The 18163-nt window shown below is 40.9% G+C and overlaps 1 protein-coding gene across 2 annotated transcripts in view; it reads left to right on the forward strand.

Moving 5' to 3' along the window:
• The window catches only part of ADGRG6 (adhesion G protein-coupled receptor G6), a 130367-nt gene extending 112717 nt beyond the window's left edge, over window positions 1-17650 (forward strand). The window contains exons 23-25 of one of the 2 annotated variants that reach the window (XM_077143342.1): window positions 9591-9692; window positions 10277-10429; window positions 14824-17649. In XM_077143342.1, the coding sequence (XP_076999457.1) occupies window positions 9591-9692; window positions 10277-10429; window positions 14824-15002 (434 nt within the window). In that variant the 3' untranslated portion in view covers window positions 15003-17649. Of the gene's footprint in view, window positions 1-9590; window positions 9693-10276; window positions 10430-14823 lie in introns of both variants that reach the window. The other variant, XM_077143343.1, reaches the window with a different exon arrangement.
• Window positions 17651-18163: the final 513 nt, after the last annotated feature.

Consider the following 18163-nt stretch of genomic DNA (forward strand, 5'->3'; position numbering starts at 1 on the left):
AACCTCCCTTTTGGATGGACTCCATGTATAAGTGTCTACATCGCTGTTCCAAGCGCTGCGCACAATTCCAGGCGCAGGGTGGGTCCTCATTAGAAGAGTTGAATAGGTAAATGAGGCAAGGATGTCAGGTTTGGTTTTGTTTTCTTTTTTCAGTGATGTATCTCAAGCACCTAGAACAATGCCTTGGTAGACCCCCAGTGCTGGAAGCACGCATATTGCTGTGCAAATGAATACTGGGTAGGGAGGGAGCTGGTTGAGAGCCCCACAGGCGGCTAAAGCCATGCACCGATGGCTTTTACCTCCATCACATGCTGGCTGGGTGTCGGTGCTCTCCGTGGCTTCTCTTCCCATGCAGGTTTATTCTTCTTGGCTTGGACTCTTAGACTCTATGTAGGCAATTCACCTTGACTGCTTAGGTCCTGGATTTCCAAGTAACTATCAACACTGTAGTTCAGGAACCTCATCTTTTCATGAGATATGACAACTGGTCCAACAATTTAACAAGCATTTGCCAATGGCCTGTTTCCTAAAAAGACACAAGACCTCCTTCAAGGAGCTTGCTATCATGCCTCTGATTCCATGGTACACATGCTAGTGTGCTCCATAATAGAATTCTCTCTCAAGCTTAGTTGAATATACATTATTACTTTGAAAATTAAATTATATTCTTTAAGATATAATATTCTTTAAGATATAGGATATGCTCTGTTGGAAAAGCTCCCTACATCAGGAGCATCGTGAGGCCAACACTAAAAGGAAGGAGGTGGCCAAGTTTGGAATATTTCTGAGCAGGTGGTATTGCTGGCTTACTGGAAGCAGCTGGTCATGAAATTATGGGTGTGGGAGAAGGAAGACATGGTTAAAACTGAAGGTACCTGAGCTGGAATGTGTGGTGGAAGTGAGGTTTGTGATGCTCATCAAATGAGACACTTAGGTGGGTGCTCCCCACAGCTGTGTCCTTGGAAGAATTTATAACACCTCCAGGAGAGCCTAAGTATCTGCTTTTGCTGCCAGGTCTTCCAGGAGCCTGGGTGCTCCTGCAGGAAATCTGTCTCCTCGTAGGTGGTCAATAATTGTTAAATGAATGGATTGATTGCTAGGTGCAGAAAGGGAGAGGCTTTGGGGATGACCCAAAGGCAGTCTAAGATTCATTTATCATAAATACACATTAATTAGTTCCACACACTTTATTCTTGTTTATTCTCCCATAATGAAGAAAAGATGTGGGCTCATTATCTTTAGAAAATAGAATAATAAGCCTCAATTACACCTCTAAAGGATGGAAATTGAATATGTAGCATATGAATACATCTTTATTAGAGCCTAGCTTTGTAAAGTGAATATTCCTCTGCTTAATCTCTTCTGTAATATACAATGCAAAAGTGCCTAAATGAATATGGGGAAAAGTGTCTATTAAGAAATTCCATGGGTTTATATTTCAGCATTGTAAATGAAAGGCACATTGATCTGCCAGCCCAACCTTGTTTTTTTTGTTTTAGAATTTCCTGGCAGTTTAAGTAAACTTCAACAGCTACAGTTGTCTGTTTAGCTCAGTTTCTATTAGTGAGAATCGGGAAGTTTTGTTTTTCCCAGCGTGGTGTCCCTGGCAGGAGGGAGAAATGCTATAGCATTTACAAACCAGCCTAAAATCAGTGTTCTTTGTAAATCACTGAGTTTTAAGACACACTTTAAATTATATAAATTCAGAACAGATTTCTGCGTATCCAATGATATTAAAAACACCTCTCAGAAAGAAAATGTAAATTAGAAAGTCAGTGATACAGAGCACAAGATTTCACTAACAATTGCTAACTTGCCAGGCTTATATAAAACAAAAATCCCCAGGATGTCATGGAAAGCCACTTAATGATTCTTATTGGCGAGTTGTTTTCTGAACCTTCTGAGAGAGGTCTTGTTGTGGTAAGAAGTAGATGCTTTATTACAAATGCATGTAGAATTTACATATTTTAAAGGAGCAGATCTGTGAATGCAAAATGAATTCAGGTAGTACTTAGACGAACTATCTGTTTTTTCTTTCTTTCTGGATTTCTGTGTTCCAACAAAAACTCAGTACACTCAGGGCAGTCCCTTCACCTTATGGAGCTCACCTGCTAGAAGGGGAGCCCTACAGTAATTAAATCCGTCATGATATAAACAGTGCCTGGCAATATTGAGAGCATAGGACAGAGGACGCGATGTCCACGTTTAAAAGGATGAATGGAAATAAACCAGGTGAAAGATGGGAGTAGGCATGCAGAAAGAATATTTCAGGCAGAGGGCAGTTCATGTGCAAAGTTCACCGTAGTTGGTAAGTATAGTGTGTGTGAAAATTGAAAGTAAGCTCACGCAACCTAAGAACAGAGAATGAGCAGGAGAGTGACACAGACCACGGTGGACCGTAGGGCAGTAGGGGTAGACCAGAAGGCCCTTCCTTTTGAGCTCTGTAAGAGTAACGGGAAGTCTTTGACGTATTTGGGGCACAAGGAGCACAATGATGAGATTTGCATTTTGTAAAGACAAAGCTGGACAGAGAGTGCAGAATAGATTTGGAGCAGCCCCGTCGTGGATTAGGGAGAGCAACAGGAGGCAAATTCAGCACTCCAGGTGAGAGATGTGCTCTCACAGGAAGTGACTGCAGTGGTCCAGGTGAGACCTGATGAAACAATGTTTTAGACTGTGATGGGGATGGGGAAGGTAGAGAGACGTGAGCAGCGACAAGAGGAATTTAAGAAGTATGCTGCTACCAGGACAGCCATCACTGGTTTTGGTCATTCAACTCTTCACAAGCGTTTGGGCTGGGTCTACAGTGACAGAAAGCATATCTGTCAGAGGAGTGGCTTTTGATACCAGATTTCTATTCTCATTTGTTTATGTCTTTAAAAATTTATCTCTAGCATGTTAAAACTTCATTTTATCTTTCAGGAGTCTTGGAAATACATGTGTATGTGTAGAAGCACACACGTGCATGTGTAATTAAATGGATATTCACATAAATCTGTATGGACTAGATATTGAAATGGATGTGAATGTGTTTTATATGTACAAAGACGACTGTACAATTTAACTGCCAAATCATGTCAAAAGATATCAGAAACTTATTATAATCTGTGTGGCTATAACTAAAATTTTACCTACTTGAATAAGCACAGTATAGCCCAGAGGCAAAGGAAGTCAACAATTGAATCAAGGCTAAAACAAAGATTTTAATTTTCTAATTTCCATAGTGCATGGCTTTATTCTTTTTATTTTACTTACTCTAAGTTATATACTCATTGTTTCATTAGTTTTTTTTCTTCTAAAATGAAATGATAAATATATCTTTCCTTAGCATGATGGAATTATTTATCTATCAGCTCTCAATTTTTTTGCTTCTTTCCCAGGGTAAGACTGAAACAGATCATTGTATTAAAAATGTAATCTTTTCTAAGGAAAACAACTTGAGAAAATTTTACAGTGAACAAATTGTTGTTCGAAAGAGAACAGATGTTTGACAGAAGTGTATCATAATTCATATGCCTGAGACCATTAGACTAAACTTCAGAAAACATAATGTAATTCATCCTAAGGAAATTAGAAGCAATTCTCCATGTTGCTGAGATCTTGGCCAGAATCCTCTTGGATATCTATCCCATGATGATGTCATCAGCATAATCCCAGGATTGAATTATTGCTCTGAGCCATTTGTCACACAAGCGATGCAGCACAGAGCCATTTGTTACACAAGCGATGAATGGTATCTCAGACTGTGCATTGTTCAAATGTATGTAAAACAATATTGATTAATATTCTTAGGCATTATGATGGCATAATAAGAAGCAAAATAAAAATGGTTCTGCAAAGAGAAGCTGCAGTGAAGAACACAGAAGGGTATTTGCAGTCTACTTGGTGATAGTGTTCACCATTAATTAATTTGATAACATTAAGATACCCAAAGCAGCGGAAATAATGGATATTTGTAGAGTGCATTGCACATGCACATAGCTCTGGGATCTCACTTGCCTCTCGCAGTAACTCTTGAAGTTTCTTTTCTTTTTTATTTGAAAGTTTCTTATATTTTATAAATGAAGAAATAGAAGCTCAGGAAAGTTAATGACTTACCCTAAATTAGTTTGAATCTGACAACGTAACACTTAGAGCATGTATGAAAATAATAAAGCACATTATTACAGAGCAAAGTGTAAGCAGGAAAGTAAATTAGATTACTGTACTGCGTTTTCAGATTTTTAGTTCAAAATTTCTAGGAAGTGTGTATCTACTTCCATTTAAAAAAAATACTGTTAGTAAATATATAGACAATAAATAAGTAAGAATTTAATGTCCTACTCCAGCAGAATTCATTTAGGGAAATAAATTCATCATCATCATCATTTTAATCCACTAGTAAACTAAGGCAAACCTAATTATGAGAGAAAATATGCTCAATGTCATGAGGCCCTCCCTTGCCCTGGAGGTGAAGGTTGGAATTTCCTGAAGGTTTGCTGAATAGGCACCAAATAGAGATGACCTGCCTCCTGAGCCCTAACATCTGAAGTGAGGCATTATCTGACATATGACACTTGCAGGGAAATGAACGATGTATCTTTTGCCAGGGCGTTTTGTGCCATAGAGGAATAACTTTCTAAAGGCACCTTGGTGGTATCAAAGGCAGATTCAAGAAGTCTCCAAAGATAGCCATAAACCCAAAAGGTACCTATCCCACCCCGCAGCCTGCGGGCTATGTCTGGGTGACAACAAGCCACATGAGCCTCTCAGAGAATCAGGAATGCAGAGGTCACCTGACACATTTTGTCAAAAATCAGTTACCTGGGGCATGGAGCCTCTTCTGCCCACACATCTGGTTCGATTACTTGACTGACTTTCCCACCCAAACTCCAGAACCACTCACAGTCCTGGGCCTGTTGTTAAGGCACCACTCACTCTCCATCCCCTACCCACTGTGGTCCTATCCCCTTTCCCTAAGCCATCCGTACCTACAATCTTCTCCTTAACTGATCTCCTAACTGGATCTTTTTCATCTCTAACTGTTCTGAGGGTAAGAGAAAGTCAACGCAGGCCATTTGTCAATGCATTGAAGAAGATCCTGCTAAGATCTTGCCACTAGGTGGCCCATAGTTGGTGAAGAACTCATCTGGAGATGAGGACTCAAAGACTTTTTATCTTTTCTCCAGCAAGCTCCTTGTAAGTGAACTGTAAGAGCAGGAAAAGGACAATATAAGCTGCCCTGAATTTTGCCACACTAGCATTCATCTTCATATTGAAGGAAAATTGTTTTGGGCATTTTTTTTAACTTTTGATAATCAGGCTGAGGATCCATACTTTGCACCTTTCCATTGCCTAAGTCAAGCAAGGGGAAAGAGTCCTATGTGGGAAGTCAAATGTCTAGTCAAAATCTGGATGCTAAGTACTACCTCTCCCAAAGAAGCAGTCCGATGGCTCTTACAGAGACCAGGATTGAGCACAAGCCCATGTACTCTATTGCAAATATAATGTCAATATTTAGATGTGGGATTCATTTTTAACATGCCAGCAGACTGTGTTTTGAAGTAAGTGAAAGGACTATACACCATAAACGTGTCCAACCACTTGATGAGATGCTTTGGAATGCTTCCTCACTAAGTTTGGTGCGTCTTTCTAGATGTCTATGCCCCACATCCTTGGTGATCCAGCCTCGGCCAGTGGGGTTGGGGTTGGTGGTGGGCCTCTCCAGGAGGATTTGGCAAGGTGGAATTTCTTGTTTCCCTTCCAAGCAATGCCCATAGGCAAGCTTACTTTCCCACATGCTTCCAACACCCTCCCCCATCACAACTGAAAAATGTTATTCATTTTAAATGAGAAAATTAAAAAAAAATTACTCAGAATTAACACATCTTGAATTCCCATAGTAATCTAACTTAAAAAAAATTAGCACAAACTTCTGGTTAGTGAAAGATGGAGGCAAGAGGAAGACGAGGAGATGGGTGATTTAAGAGTGTAGGCGTATGATTAAGAATCTGTTGGCTCATTGTGTGTTTGCGTTTCGTTTTTATTATTGTTCTAGCATGGAATCTAGGTTCACACAGGTGAAATTTTAAAAAATGAAGGCACTTATCAGGCTGAAGAAGCTATTGCTAAGGGACTTTGGCTTGAATTCATCAGAGTGATGTTTTCTTCTGGATAGAATTTCTCGATAAGGATGGCAGTGAGCTCTGGGTTGTTTTAGCCACCTCCCTTCTTTGGGGCGATGTTTCCTGGTCCTTGGTCAGTGAGTAAAGCTGTAAGGTGTCCTGAAGGGTAAAGCAAGGTAACTGGTCCCGGACTGCAGCTTACAGCCCTTTCCCAAAGGACAGAAGAGCATAATTTTACAAGCGGTACAAGGAGAATTCTGAGGTGCGGTATGGCTGCTATGAAGATTCTCAAAGGGAAAGAATCTGATAGAAGAAAAGCAGAGACAGGGATGGGAAATAAAATAGATTCCCTTGGATGTGAATGTAGAACGCTGAAGATCTGTGATTTTCTGTTTCTGGCACCAGCATCTGTAAGCAGACAGGATAAACAAAATCTCAGAGTGTAAGAGAGACTAGCCCTCGTTTTCCCACTTCAGCTTCCCCGTGCCCTTGGCTCTCCTCCTTCATGAGTGTTGAGAATTTCTTTCCATCCTGCTCATGTGTGATGTTCCAGGTGTAGATTCCCACCACTTTTCCCAAGGCCAAATTCTAAAAGGAAGAGTTTTTTCCTAAAAGAATGGTGGTGTAATACTTACATATATATGCCAGACTAATGTAAATTCATGGGGAAAAGCCTAGTGACTATAAATAGGAAAAGAGCCTATTATGAGAATCCTATTCTGATTTCAAATGGAAAAGTATCTCATGGCTAAAAAGCTGCATAAATGTAATACCTTGGACTTTAGATTCTTTTCATTCCTAAAAAATTCTGATTTTTCATCTAACTTTGTCCCATAACATTACAGTATAAGTGGGAGAAGGAACATTTAAATGCTTTTCTTCTATCACATAATTTTGTAGGAGCTCTATTATATTTTGAATTCAATTTACATTCCAGTGTCCTGTAGACTTATCAGATGCCTGCACACTTACAGGAAAAATATAGGTGCTTAAAAATAGGCAACGTCACCTAATGTTGCATGATTATGATTTATAGCAGCACTGCACAACCTAAAACAGTGCTTTATTAATTCACATTTATTTTTCTTTTAACCACCTTCTCTTCCTGAGCAGCATCAGATCCTCAAAATAATTCACACCTTACCCCCAGGAAGGCCAAACAGTGAGCCCGCGCCCTTGCTTTCTTACAGTGTCCGCAGGACACAGGTTCAACTTCTGAAGAGGTTTTCCTCCAGCACATATGGCATTTATAAAAACTGCTGAGGGTTAGGAAAGAATAATAGACTATTAAAGGAAGCACCTGCAGCAAGTTTCACCTTCTACCCACAACTCAAAGGAAACTGTTTGGTCCACCTGAGACCTTTAGGTCGATACCTGGATGGGCACCTGGGAGCAGAAGTCCCTAAGTGGAGCCAGCGACCTCCTCCAGCTCTAGAGGAGATTCTGCTAAGCAAGCGACTCTTAGGAATACACGGTTAGCTGTATTTTTAGCTGTGTTTCAAAAATACATCTAAGAGCAAGTCCTGCCAATCCAGATTCAAGGGAAAATAGAGTGAACCTGGGCAAATGGCTTCTGCCCCTCCCTCTCCGCCACTCTGTGGACCTTATCTCACACTTCCAAGCCCTCCGGTGCCTTTAGTCTGTCCCTTGAAACTTGAAAGGCTCTGCCCATTGCTAACAAATCCAAGTCGCTTATGTGCATTCGCTTACTCACGCTGCTGGGGAGAAAAAGCCAATTTGCTGGTTAGGGATTTGGGGAATGTGGGGGGCGGAGGGGAAGACTGAGAACACTATCAAATCTCATCTTTTCGAGGATGATAATGGGATCTGAGTGCAGGAAAACCCTTCCTTTACTGGCCAGCCTGCTTTCCTCCCCACCCCACCCCCAGCCCTCCTCCCTGCCCGCAGCCCAGGGACCTTCAGGAGGGTTGTTTTAACCATTTTTAAGTGTTCAATTCAGCAGTGGCATTAATTACACTCACGATGTTCAGCAGCTTTCACCACCGTTTGTTTCTAAGTTTTCATCCCCCCCACAGAACTCTGCACCCCTTAGCAATCACACCCCGCCCCTCAGTACCTGGTAACCTCTAATCTAATTTCTGTCTCTAGATTTGCCAATTCTATGTATTTCATAAAAGTGAAATCTGGCTTATTTCATTTTGCATAATGTTTTCAAGGGTCATCTGTGTTTCATTTGTTTGTATGGCTGAGTAATACTCCATTTTGCTTTTCCATTCATCTGTTGATAGACACATTTTCTCCCCACCTTTTGACTCTTGTGAATAAGTGTCTTTTTGAATCTCTGCTGTCAATTCTCTTCAATTCTAGAGCTGGGATTGGGGGATCGAATAGTAGTTTTGTGTTTCGCTTTGTGGGGAACCACCAAATCGTTTTCCACAATGGTTGCACCATTTTACTTTCCCACCAACAATACAACTCTGTAAATTGTACAGAACTAATCTGTGCAAATGGTTCTTGGCCATCAACATATAAATAAATTGCATCCCATGGGAGTACAATTGAGCTCCCTCCTCTGCTGAAGATGCCAGTTTTGCATCTATTTAGCAAATTCATTTCTGCATCCTTGACTACTTATATGTACTTACTCTTTGAATTCTTCTTTGAGCCAGTTGTAATACCTTGTTGATTCCCTTATTAATTGATGCATAAATAAGATCTTTGACAGATGTATACTTAAAAAACAGTGGAGGCATCCAATGAACCCTTTCAAAAAATGGAGATGTTGAAGCTGGAAGAAGCTTAAGGACTGAGGAGGAATGAGTGCTTTGTTTCCCATAGAGTTAGTAGGGCATGACTGCAGGGTAATGAGAGTAACCAGGTAAGGATGAATAGAGGGGAAAATTGACGCGACTGCAAACAGAGTTCAGTAGCAGAAGCAAAATCCTTAAATTGGTAGAAAGAGTTGTTTCCAAAGTACATGTAATACAGTCATTTCTGAAAGGTGCAGGGAATTATGAGAATTATGTCTGCTTTAAGAGGTTGAGAAATTAAAGGAGGCCAAGAGGTCAGTGATTAGGCGGAGCCACGAACTTGATAATTTTCAGCCATGGTGACCTACAAAAATACCAGTTTTCTATGGCCCAATATACTACAGTTGTTTAATAAAATACATACGTAAAGTAACCAAAAAACCACAAGTTGAAAGTAGATAATGAGCTTATGGGTGGTTTCAGTTTTCTCTTTTATCTCATGTTTAGAAAAAAATTTTACAAAAATTTTAAACAAATATAAAGGAAATATTAAAAGCTCCAGAATCGGCTCCAGAGACTCATTCTGGTCTCACTGGCTCCGCTGAGAGCTGTCTAAAGAGCCAGAACTTCTGCTCTGGATTCCTAGACTCCTTTCCTTCCGATCTTTGTTTCTTCACGATTCCAGTGTAAAAAACTTTGAGTGAATCTATGTACTTTGTGATTAATCTTTACAAATGCAGGTGGACTTGGACATTTATCTTTTCTTTCATCACAGGCTTATTTATATTTATCTTCCACTGTGCTATGAAGGAGAACGTTCAGAAGCAGTGGCGGCGGCACCTCTGCTGTGGCCGGTTCCGATTAGCCGACAACTCAGGTAAGGAGCGTGGCGTCCGTGGCTTTTCATCTCAGAGTGCCCGAAACCTTCATCGTCGCATCCCTCAGTGTCAGAACCATAGCAGGGGCAGATGGGAAAGGCAAAGCGTGGGAAGGTGCTGTGTCAGAATCTCAGACTGTTCAGACTGGAAGAGATTAAACACAGGAAAAGCCTGAATTCCGGACAGCTTAAATGACTCACCCAAGGTTTGATGTCTAATTGGGCAACTCAGATATGTAGAAATTCCACATCCACCTTCTCACATTTTTGAAACACTCAATTGCATTATTGGTCAAAGCAATTTTTCTCAGTATCAAAAATATCTGAACATACTACTATTCTTTTTTGTTTACCATCAGTGCCCATTTCTTACCCGTTAGAAACTCAAAACAGGGTGAGAGCAAGAGACTTCTCTGTTTCTTCAGCTTCTTATTGTTTCTGTGTTGCTCTCTTCTTTGGCCATTGCCCACATATTAGAAATTCAAAAGTTCTGGGTAAGTTACTTTAATAAGGCATTGATTTTTCAGGGCAGAGTATTTCTCCAATAAAGTACATTGATGAGAGATGTGTCAATTTATTTTCAGACTGGAGTAAGACAGCTACCAACATCATCAAGAAAAGTTCTGATAACCTAGGGAAATCTTTGTCTTCAAGCTCTATTGGCTCCAACTCAACATACCTTACATCCAAGTCCAAATCCAGTTCGACCACTTATTTCAAAAGGAACAGCCACACCGGTGAGTCCGTGCCTCATCCTGTTGCCATTGGGAAATTGGCCCATCATGGAGATCAGGTGCTTAGTTTAGATTTATCAGAATCAAAATCGACTTGAAGACTTTATGCAGGGTCTTTGAGAATATTTTGTCTTTATTTTACAACCAAAACTGCATCTACACACCCCTGCTGTCGTGAACTCTGAATATGAGGGTAACTTTATGATTGGATTCCAAATTCAGTTGTCTCTGAAAATTGCAGTTATTTGCAATTTTCTATCTATATCTGTATGCAAATTTATATCTATATAGTTATTTATTTAACTATCTTTTTAGTTAAAAAATATAGAAATAGACTTGCAGGCTATTTCCTCATAGTATGAAAGTTACTTGACAAGTTGAACTGGGAACAGGAGTAAACGGCTGTGTGCATGTGTGGCAAGGAGCCTTCGTCCTTGAGTATTGGAAGTGTGGTGGGCAGTTGCTTTTTAGATCACTGAGCAAATATGAAAAAGCAGGAGCAGCATGTTGGGAGAGTGAAACAGGGCTGCAGAGAGCACGGTGCCTTCGTTCATCTTCTGTTTTGTTTCTCATGATAGTAACTATGTCCGCACACTCTCACCCTGAGCACGTGTTCGAACAAACCTGATAACGATGTGGAATTAAGGAATTCTTGTGGTACTTACTTATCCCAGGGAGTGCTGTGAAAAGGCCTAATCTTGGAATAACTTCAAAGGGCAATGGCAAAAATGCTACTTTTCATCACTGATTATACCTCTGGCACATAACTGTCTACACTTAGCGTGCAGCACTTTTTAAAATACATCTAAAGGGATAAAGAAAATAGTTTAAAAAAATGTTTTGTTTGTTTAGCTGGTAAACCTGAGCTTTGCAAATGTGGAATATGATGTGTGCTGTGTCTATAAATGTCTCCATTGAAAAGACTTGGGCTATAAAGACCCTCATATACACTTGAATCCACGTACACGCTCCTGCGTGCCCCTCAAATGCCTCGCCATCAGGGAAGCCACTGCCCGGGACCCCTGATGCTCTGCAGAAAAGAGTGAATGTCTAGAGAGAATGTCAATTCTGAAATTAACAAAGGAGGATCTGAAAGCTTCAAACAGCTTAGGGCAGGATTTCTTATTTCTTGGAGCTCAGGACTTTTGGGGAATCGAGAGAAAGCTCCAGGTGCTCTTCTAGAATGAAGTTGAGCCTCTGAGCCATGAACACAAAGTATTTTGCCTAAAATTATGAGTTCTGTGCTGAAGAACATCTGACGTAAGGAAATAATGGCAGCTTTAGAGCCTAAAATAGATCATTCTGTCTGCTTGGTAGTTCCCCTGGAATAAAATATATTTTCCTTACAATGCATGTTATTTTTTTTTCACTTTATTTAATCAAACTTAAAATTAGATACTTACTGTGGCTCCCTATCTTTTAAAAAGGCGCAAATCAATGCGTGATCAGTTAGTTATGAATGAAGAGGAATTTGATCAGTCTGATTGTTTTGCTCTTAGTACAGCTGAGGTTAACTAGCCTGAAGAAATGCCAGGAGGCAAGGGGAGAGGGGAAACAGAGGCAGGTCATTTGGAACCTGGGGAACTTTAGGAGTATGACGGAAAGAAGGGACTGGAGGGTCCTGGGGGAGAACAGACTGGAAGATAAGAAAGGAAGTGTGGAAATGGATGTCCCAAAGGCAGACTTTGCGATTTACAAAATGTTCTGCTTTTGGAAGAGATTGATATGATTTTGTTTCCCATAACAAAACACATAGGATTAAATGGGCTCTTATCAACCAGCATAAGGTTATAACCAGCCACCTGGCTTTTCTTCCATGGAAGAAAATGTTCTGGTTTCCAGTCCACTGCCTTACAAATGACCTTCCGGTACCAGCCAGTTCTCAGTGAGACCACTGGTCGACCTGGGACCCCGCGACCCCTCAGGATTGGCTAGTTGGTTTATTTCTTGGAATTGATCCAGACATTCGTATGTTTATGGTGTAGATAATGTCTTCTAAGAGCATTCCTTCAACAAAAGTGGATCATTCAGGTAAATTATTTTTTTGAATGCATGACTTTTTTGCAGGGTAATGAGAGAATATTTGCATGGACTAAGCTAAGACTCTTGCTGCACCAGCAAAATTGCTTATTCTTTTCAATACTCCTCAGCAGCACAGCAACGTTCCTGCCTTGAGCTGGGATTTCTGAATTCTCCAATGGTAGTGGGCTGTGTGGACTCTTCTCTGCATGGGCTTGTCTGCAGCCATTGCTTCTAGGAAATGTACTATGCTGTGCCGTGATCTGGAAGTAGTATGCCATATTGCAGGAAAAATAATGGCAAAAGGCAGAATTGAGAGGTCTTCACTAGAAGGGAGTGAAATTCCTGACTCAGCACTGCTGTTACCGACTCCTGTGTATGTCATGGTACATTCATAGAAGTCATAAAAGAGAAATTGTCAATTCACAGCCTGCTTATAGAGGATTTGTATCTGCTTGAAATTTCAGCATAAGTCAAATTAACAGTTCACTTTCTCTAGCCCCTGGTTTTCAGTCTCTGAAATAAAATAAAAATCAATATAGCCCATAATTTAATATCTATCCAGAAGACTGGTGATAACATATACATTGAGATATATCACTTGTTAAGAATTTTACTTTACTAGACCACAATGGCCCATAAAATTAGGTCGAGTTTTGGGACTGGAGCTGTCAAAATCTCTGAAAGCCTGTGTAAGCTGCCCATGAAGCAGAATGGATATATCCTTGGCGTCTCTCCAGGGAGCGCAGTCTACTAAAAGCATGAAATACAAAATGTTCATTATTGAAATTTAAGGCAATAGAAAAATCCCCCATAGAAAACCACTGGCTAGTGAATGTATGAACTGGATGAAAGCACAGCTCTGAGCAGCTTGCTGAGGGCCAATGGGGAGGGAGTCTTGGGTTCTGACTCCTGAGCTGCGTTCTCACCAGTTCTGGGAACTCCGCATCTGACCGCGCTTTCGTCTGCCCATTCTTTCCATGAATCATGATCTCTTCTTCTCTCTTGCTTCCTGTAGTGTGGGATAAGAGCAACATTTCCTATCTTAGTCCTCTATTTTTTAGTGTCTGCTCCAACACAAGACAATAGCTGAACATTTGGAATAGCTTCGAAAGACACCAGATATAATGATGACGGATTTGACCAGTTATTGGTGGATTTCTAAAGCAACATTGCATCCTGGGTCCAACTTTCTCAAACATAAAAAGCCAGGCATGAACTTTCCAATTATGGAACCATGATTCTTCAAAGCAGCTTTTCAGGATAGAGCTTTCTGCCTCTTCCACAGTGAATAGAGAGGATGAGACCATAGGATGCCAAGTCCTTTGTAGAAGGTCACATTTGCTCCTTCATCAGAATGAGATTTCTGGCTGATGCCAGGTTGCTGTGGAATTTTTCTCCAAAGTATATTGAGAGACAGAGGAGGGCAGATGCTTCTAGGATACTCATGGGGTACATGAAACAACCAGCTGAATTTATAGATAACAGAGCGTGAGTGAGTTTCAAAGCTTTACCTGAGCAAATTTTAGAAAGCTTTTGGGTTGAGGGAAATAATATTTAAAAACCTGGGACTGAAAAATTCAGAGCAGAAATCTGTATTGGGCGTTCCATTCTTACTATCAAATTGCAAAGACGTTATTGCTACCAGCAAAAATAACTATATGTGGCCCAGTTCATAAAACAGGTACTCTTATATAAAACATTAGTGATAGAGACATTTTTGTTTCTATAATTAAAAATAATTCACAAAATATTTCTCTTTGTCATATTCCAATCAACTTTACAGGTTTAATACCCATGGGGAAAAGTGTTCAGGTCAGCATTTCATGGTCATTTTTATTCATTTTACTTCTCCAGAATTCTTTAAATTTTATTTGTATTAAAAATTCTTATGATGAAAAATGTCAAACATGCATAAAAGTAGAGAAGAGAGTATACTGAATCCCCATGTACCCATGTGGTACCAACAATATACCCCTCCCCAGCCCCCTCCCAAGGTTTTATGAAAACATATCTCAGACATCATATAATTTATTCAATACATCTTTCAGCATATTTTAATTCATTTGCAATATAATCTTCACTTGTTCTTTTGATCCATTTGCTGCGTATATTATTTGAAGTGATTTTCTGACATTTTATTTATTGGCTCTTTGAAACGTACCGCTTACAAGAACGTTTCCTGAAACACACCCCAACATAAATTACTAGAAGGCAGACTGGCATTCAGGGACTGGTCAGAATGTGCACGGAGACGCTCCCCGTGAAGTTCCCAGGCTGCCTGGGAGTCCGCACAGACCCGCCCCTGGCAATGTCCAGCCGGGCGGCCTCCGCTGCTACCACTCCGCTCGCCTAATCACTGGTGTCATTTTTTGCAGACAGCACATCCACGGACAGGTCCTCATCCAAGCTGGCCCATGGCGGTGGAGAGCAGACGTCCATCCTTCCTGTGCACCAGGTCCTTGACAAGGTCAGGGGCTACTGCAGTGCTCACTCAGACAACTTCTACAAAAATATTATCATGTCCGACACTTTCAGCCACAGCACAAAGTTTTAATGTCTTTATGATAAGGATAAGGTAGCAGTCTGTGGAAACATGAAGATCTGCAAGCAGCAAAGAGTCCAGAGGGCAGTTATAGATGTGTGATCACCTAAGAAACTGCATGCAGACGACATATATTTTACTAAGAAGTCTTTGGTGGAGTCCAAAATTCATCTTTCCAGTGTATTTCTGCTATAGGGGAACATTTTCACCGTCTCTAAAACCTCAGCACATGGAAGCATCGTGACTCGATTGCTACAGTGGCTACGATGTTTTGGAATATGTCATTGGATCAATCTAATCAGAGCTTGGTGGAAGAACTTAAAATCAGTGGACAAGGCAGAGGCAGAACTGAGGACTAACTTTGCAATGGATCTCCTTCAGACCACCAGGAGAGAAGTTTCCATGTGGCCATTTGCTATATCGTGTTTCTCAACAATAAAAGGCATATAAGTATTTATATCTATTCAGAAGCCCCCAAGTCCCCTATCTGCTAGTTTTCTATGAATGCAGTATCATTTTCCCTTTTGCAATGAAACTTCAACCACAGATAGAAAAGAACATTTAATGTCCAACCCGAAGATAAAGGGGATTAAAAAATTGTTATTCCAAATGTTTAACATTCTGCACCAAAAAGAAAGTTTTCCCAGAATCCTGATTTGATTAAAATGAGGCTATGTAATTTCCTAATATTTCATTTATCCTGTTTATACCTTAAAATTACTCAAGATGCAAGACTTAAGCATCGTTGCTGACTGTGATCTCATCCGAAGCATCGGAATCCCATTCGTGTGGACCTCCCACCTCTGCTTTAGCTCCTTCACCCACAGGTTCATGGAGCGGGGACAGAGAATTTCCACCAGACACGCCAAGCCCAATACCCTCTCCCTTTTAGGAGAATCAGCCACTGAGTTCCTAAGGTGCTGTCCTGGCTCTAGAAATGTGAGACATTTCCAATCACTCAAATGAAAAGCCTCTTACTCCCTCTTTCAAGAGTTTTGTTCCCAGGAATGTAAAATGGGGCATATGGGTGACACATCAGAACCCAGAGAAGTCCTAAACATTCGGCCTTGCTTGTCTAAGAACTGTTTGTACCCAGGTCCACGGGGCACACTGTGGGAGAGGCCGAGAGGTCTGGCAGGGTGAGTGCTGTGTTATCTGGACCTGAGGCTGCTGCTCACCAGCTTACCGAGCTCCCCAGCCCTCCTGAGTAATGCGTACCTGCTAGCCAATGTGTAGGTGGTCACGTTTTAACTTTTCTTAAATGACAGAGTTACGTCCAAATCCTTAGAAACCTGCCCGGGTGCATGACCAGCCTTCATGTTTGCCCTGGCTTATCTGGGGAGGTCCTGGGAGGGAGCAGAGGAAATGAGGCATTCTGGCCAAGCCAGTCTGCTGAGGTCAGAGGAAGTGGCCCCCGAGACCTTGGCTGCTGCAGAGAAAGCAGGAAGGAGCACGAGGTGGGACAGAGCAGAGCTCTGGGCTCTGCAGCAGCTCCATGGCCCCTGGCCTTTGGCTGATCTTCAACCCCAAAGCTGTTTGCTAGGCTGGAAGGGCTGGGAGAGGATGTGGTGGGGTTTTATGACTGTCCCGTTTTGAAGGAGGCTGGAACTCTGTCCTGGAGACCGGAGCTCGGCATTCACAGGAGAGGGGAGTATTTGCTAGAAGAGGATATAGTAAATCTTAAGGTCAACAAAGTTCCCCACAGGAGAACCAGCTCCTTTCCTCCAAGCATACGTCAACAGACTGCCTACGCTGGCAGAGGTTACACGAGAAGACAATTAACCTTAAATATTCACCATATACTCATATTCCCACCCCAAACCTTAGTGATTCATGATGGAATTTAATTAGCTTCCTACTGTGAGATTTCTATCCCACATGTTTATTTAGTTAATAGTAATTCAGAAATAACTTCAAAAATGACTTTGCTTTTTGCTTCTAATAATATTCATCTAGAAATGGGGACACTTTTTTTTTTTCCATATTTGACAACCAGGTCAGCTCTACTTAAGAAATTTTTAGTGGTAGGGTGAGGAAAAATGTAGAAATAACTGAGCAGAAAGTTTTGAAAATTGGTTTAGAAGACAGCCAAATTCTACCCTCAGTTCCAAACATGTAGCTCTCGCCTTCACTCGGTGCAGGGATTTAGCTGGAGTGCCAAAATTTAGTTTAGCCTAGCTATGGAAATAATACCAATTCAGACCCTCTTTATGTTTGGTTTTTTTTTTAATTTTCTTTCTTTTTAAAACACACGTTACTAGCGTCTTAGTTTAGGACCCTGAGATCTTTTCCATTCTTGTCACTGCGAATTGCAGTGTAATAATTTTCTTTATTCACTGTTGGCATAGGCTCTTTTGTACATATTTATTTATTTGTGTTTATAAATGTCAACTGGTTTCATATCTTGATTTTATATTGCCTGGTTTGTTATTTCAATTCACTTTCTATTGGAGAGATTGGATTTATTTTTTTCTAAATACTTTGTGGGATAGTTTTCTGTAGACATATCTTTGAAGATGATGAATAAAAATGACTGTGAGTGCAAGTAAAAATTTGTAGCGAGAAGCTACTGTAGCTGATTTGCCATTTTACTTAAATGGAAAATGTTTTTCAAATAAATGCTTATATTGTTCATGTTCCAAATTATTCATTCCATTTTTATTTCTGATTCTTCAATAGGAAAAGATTATTTAGCAGCTGGATGGTAACCTGCTGCCAATTAAGTTGGACATGGGACTCCTTTGCCAAGATACTAGGAATAAATACAGTGCTCAGCCAGCTCGCTGGGGATTCATGCAGTTTGACGCTTTTAGATTTTCTTAGTGGGACTAACGCGAGGCCAAGCTCTCCAGCACATTGAAAGAAGTACAGGTTTCTTTTTTGGGATGTCCTCAGCATCCCCCAGAAAGGGACAGAGTCAGAGCAGCATGTAGAGATTAGGATCTGGGATATTTTTCTCCCATTTATGGGTGCTATTTTTATTGTGGGAGGATTAGAAACAGAACTTCGCCAACTTGTATGGTTCAAACAGAGCCTCCTCAAGTGCCTTTTACTGCAGTTATTTCGGGCAGAGCGTTTGTGCAGAGCCAAAGCCCACCTTGGCTCAGAGCCCTCCCCACGGGCTGGGCGCCAGGCCGCAGTGGCAGCGCGGTGGCCAGTCCCTGCCGAGTGAG

Source organism: Tamandua tetradactyla, chromosome 25 (assembly GCF_023851605.1).
Source record: "Tamandua tetradactyla isolate mTamTet1 chromosome 25, mTamTet1.pri, whole genome shotgun sequence".
In the NCBI taxonomy this organism is placed as follows: Eukaryota; Metazoa; Chordata; class Mammalia; order Pilosa; family Myrmecophagidae; genus Tamandua; species Tamandua tetradactyla.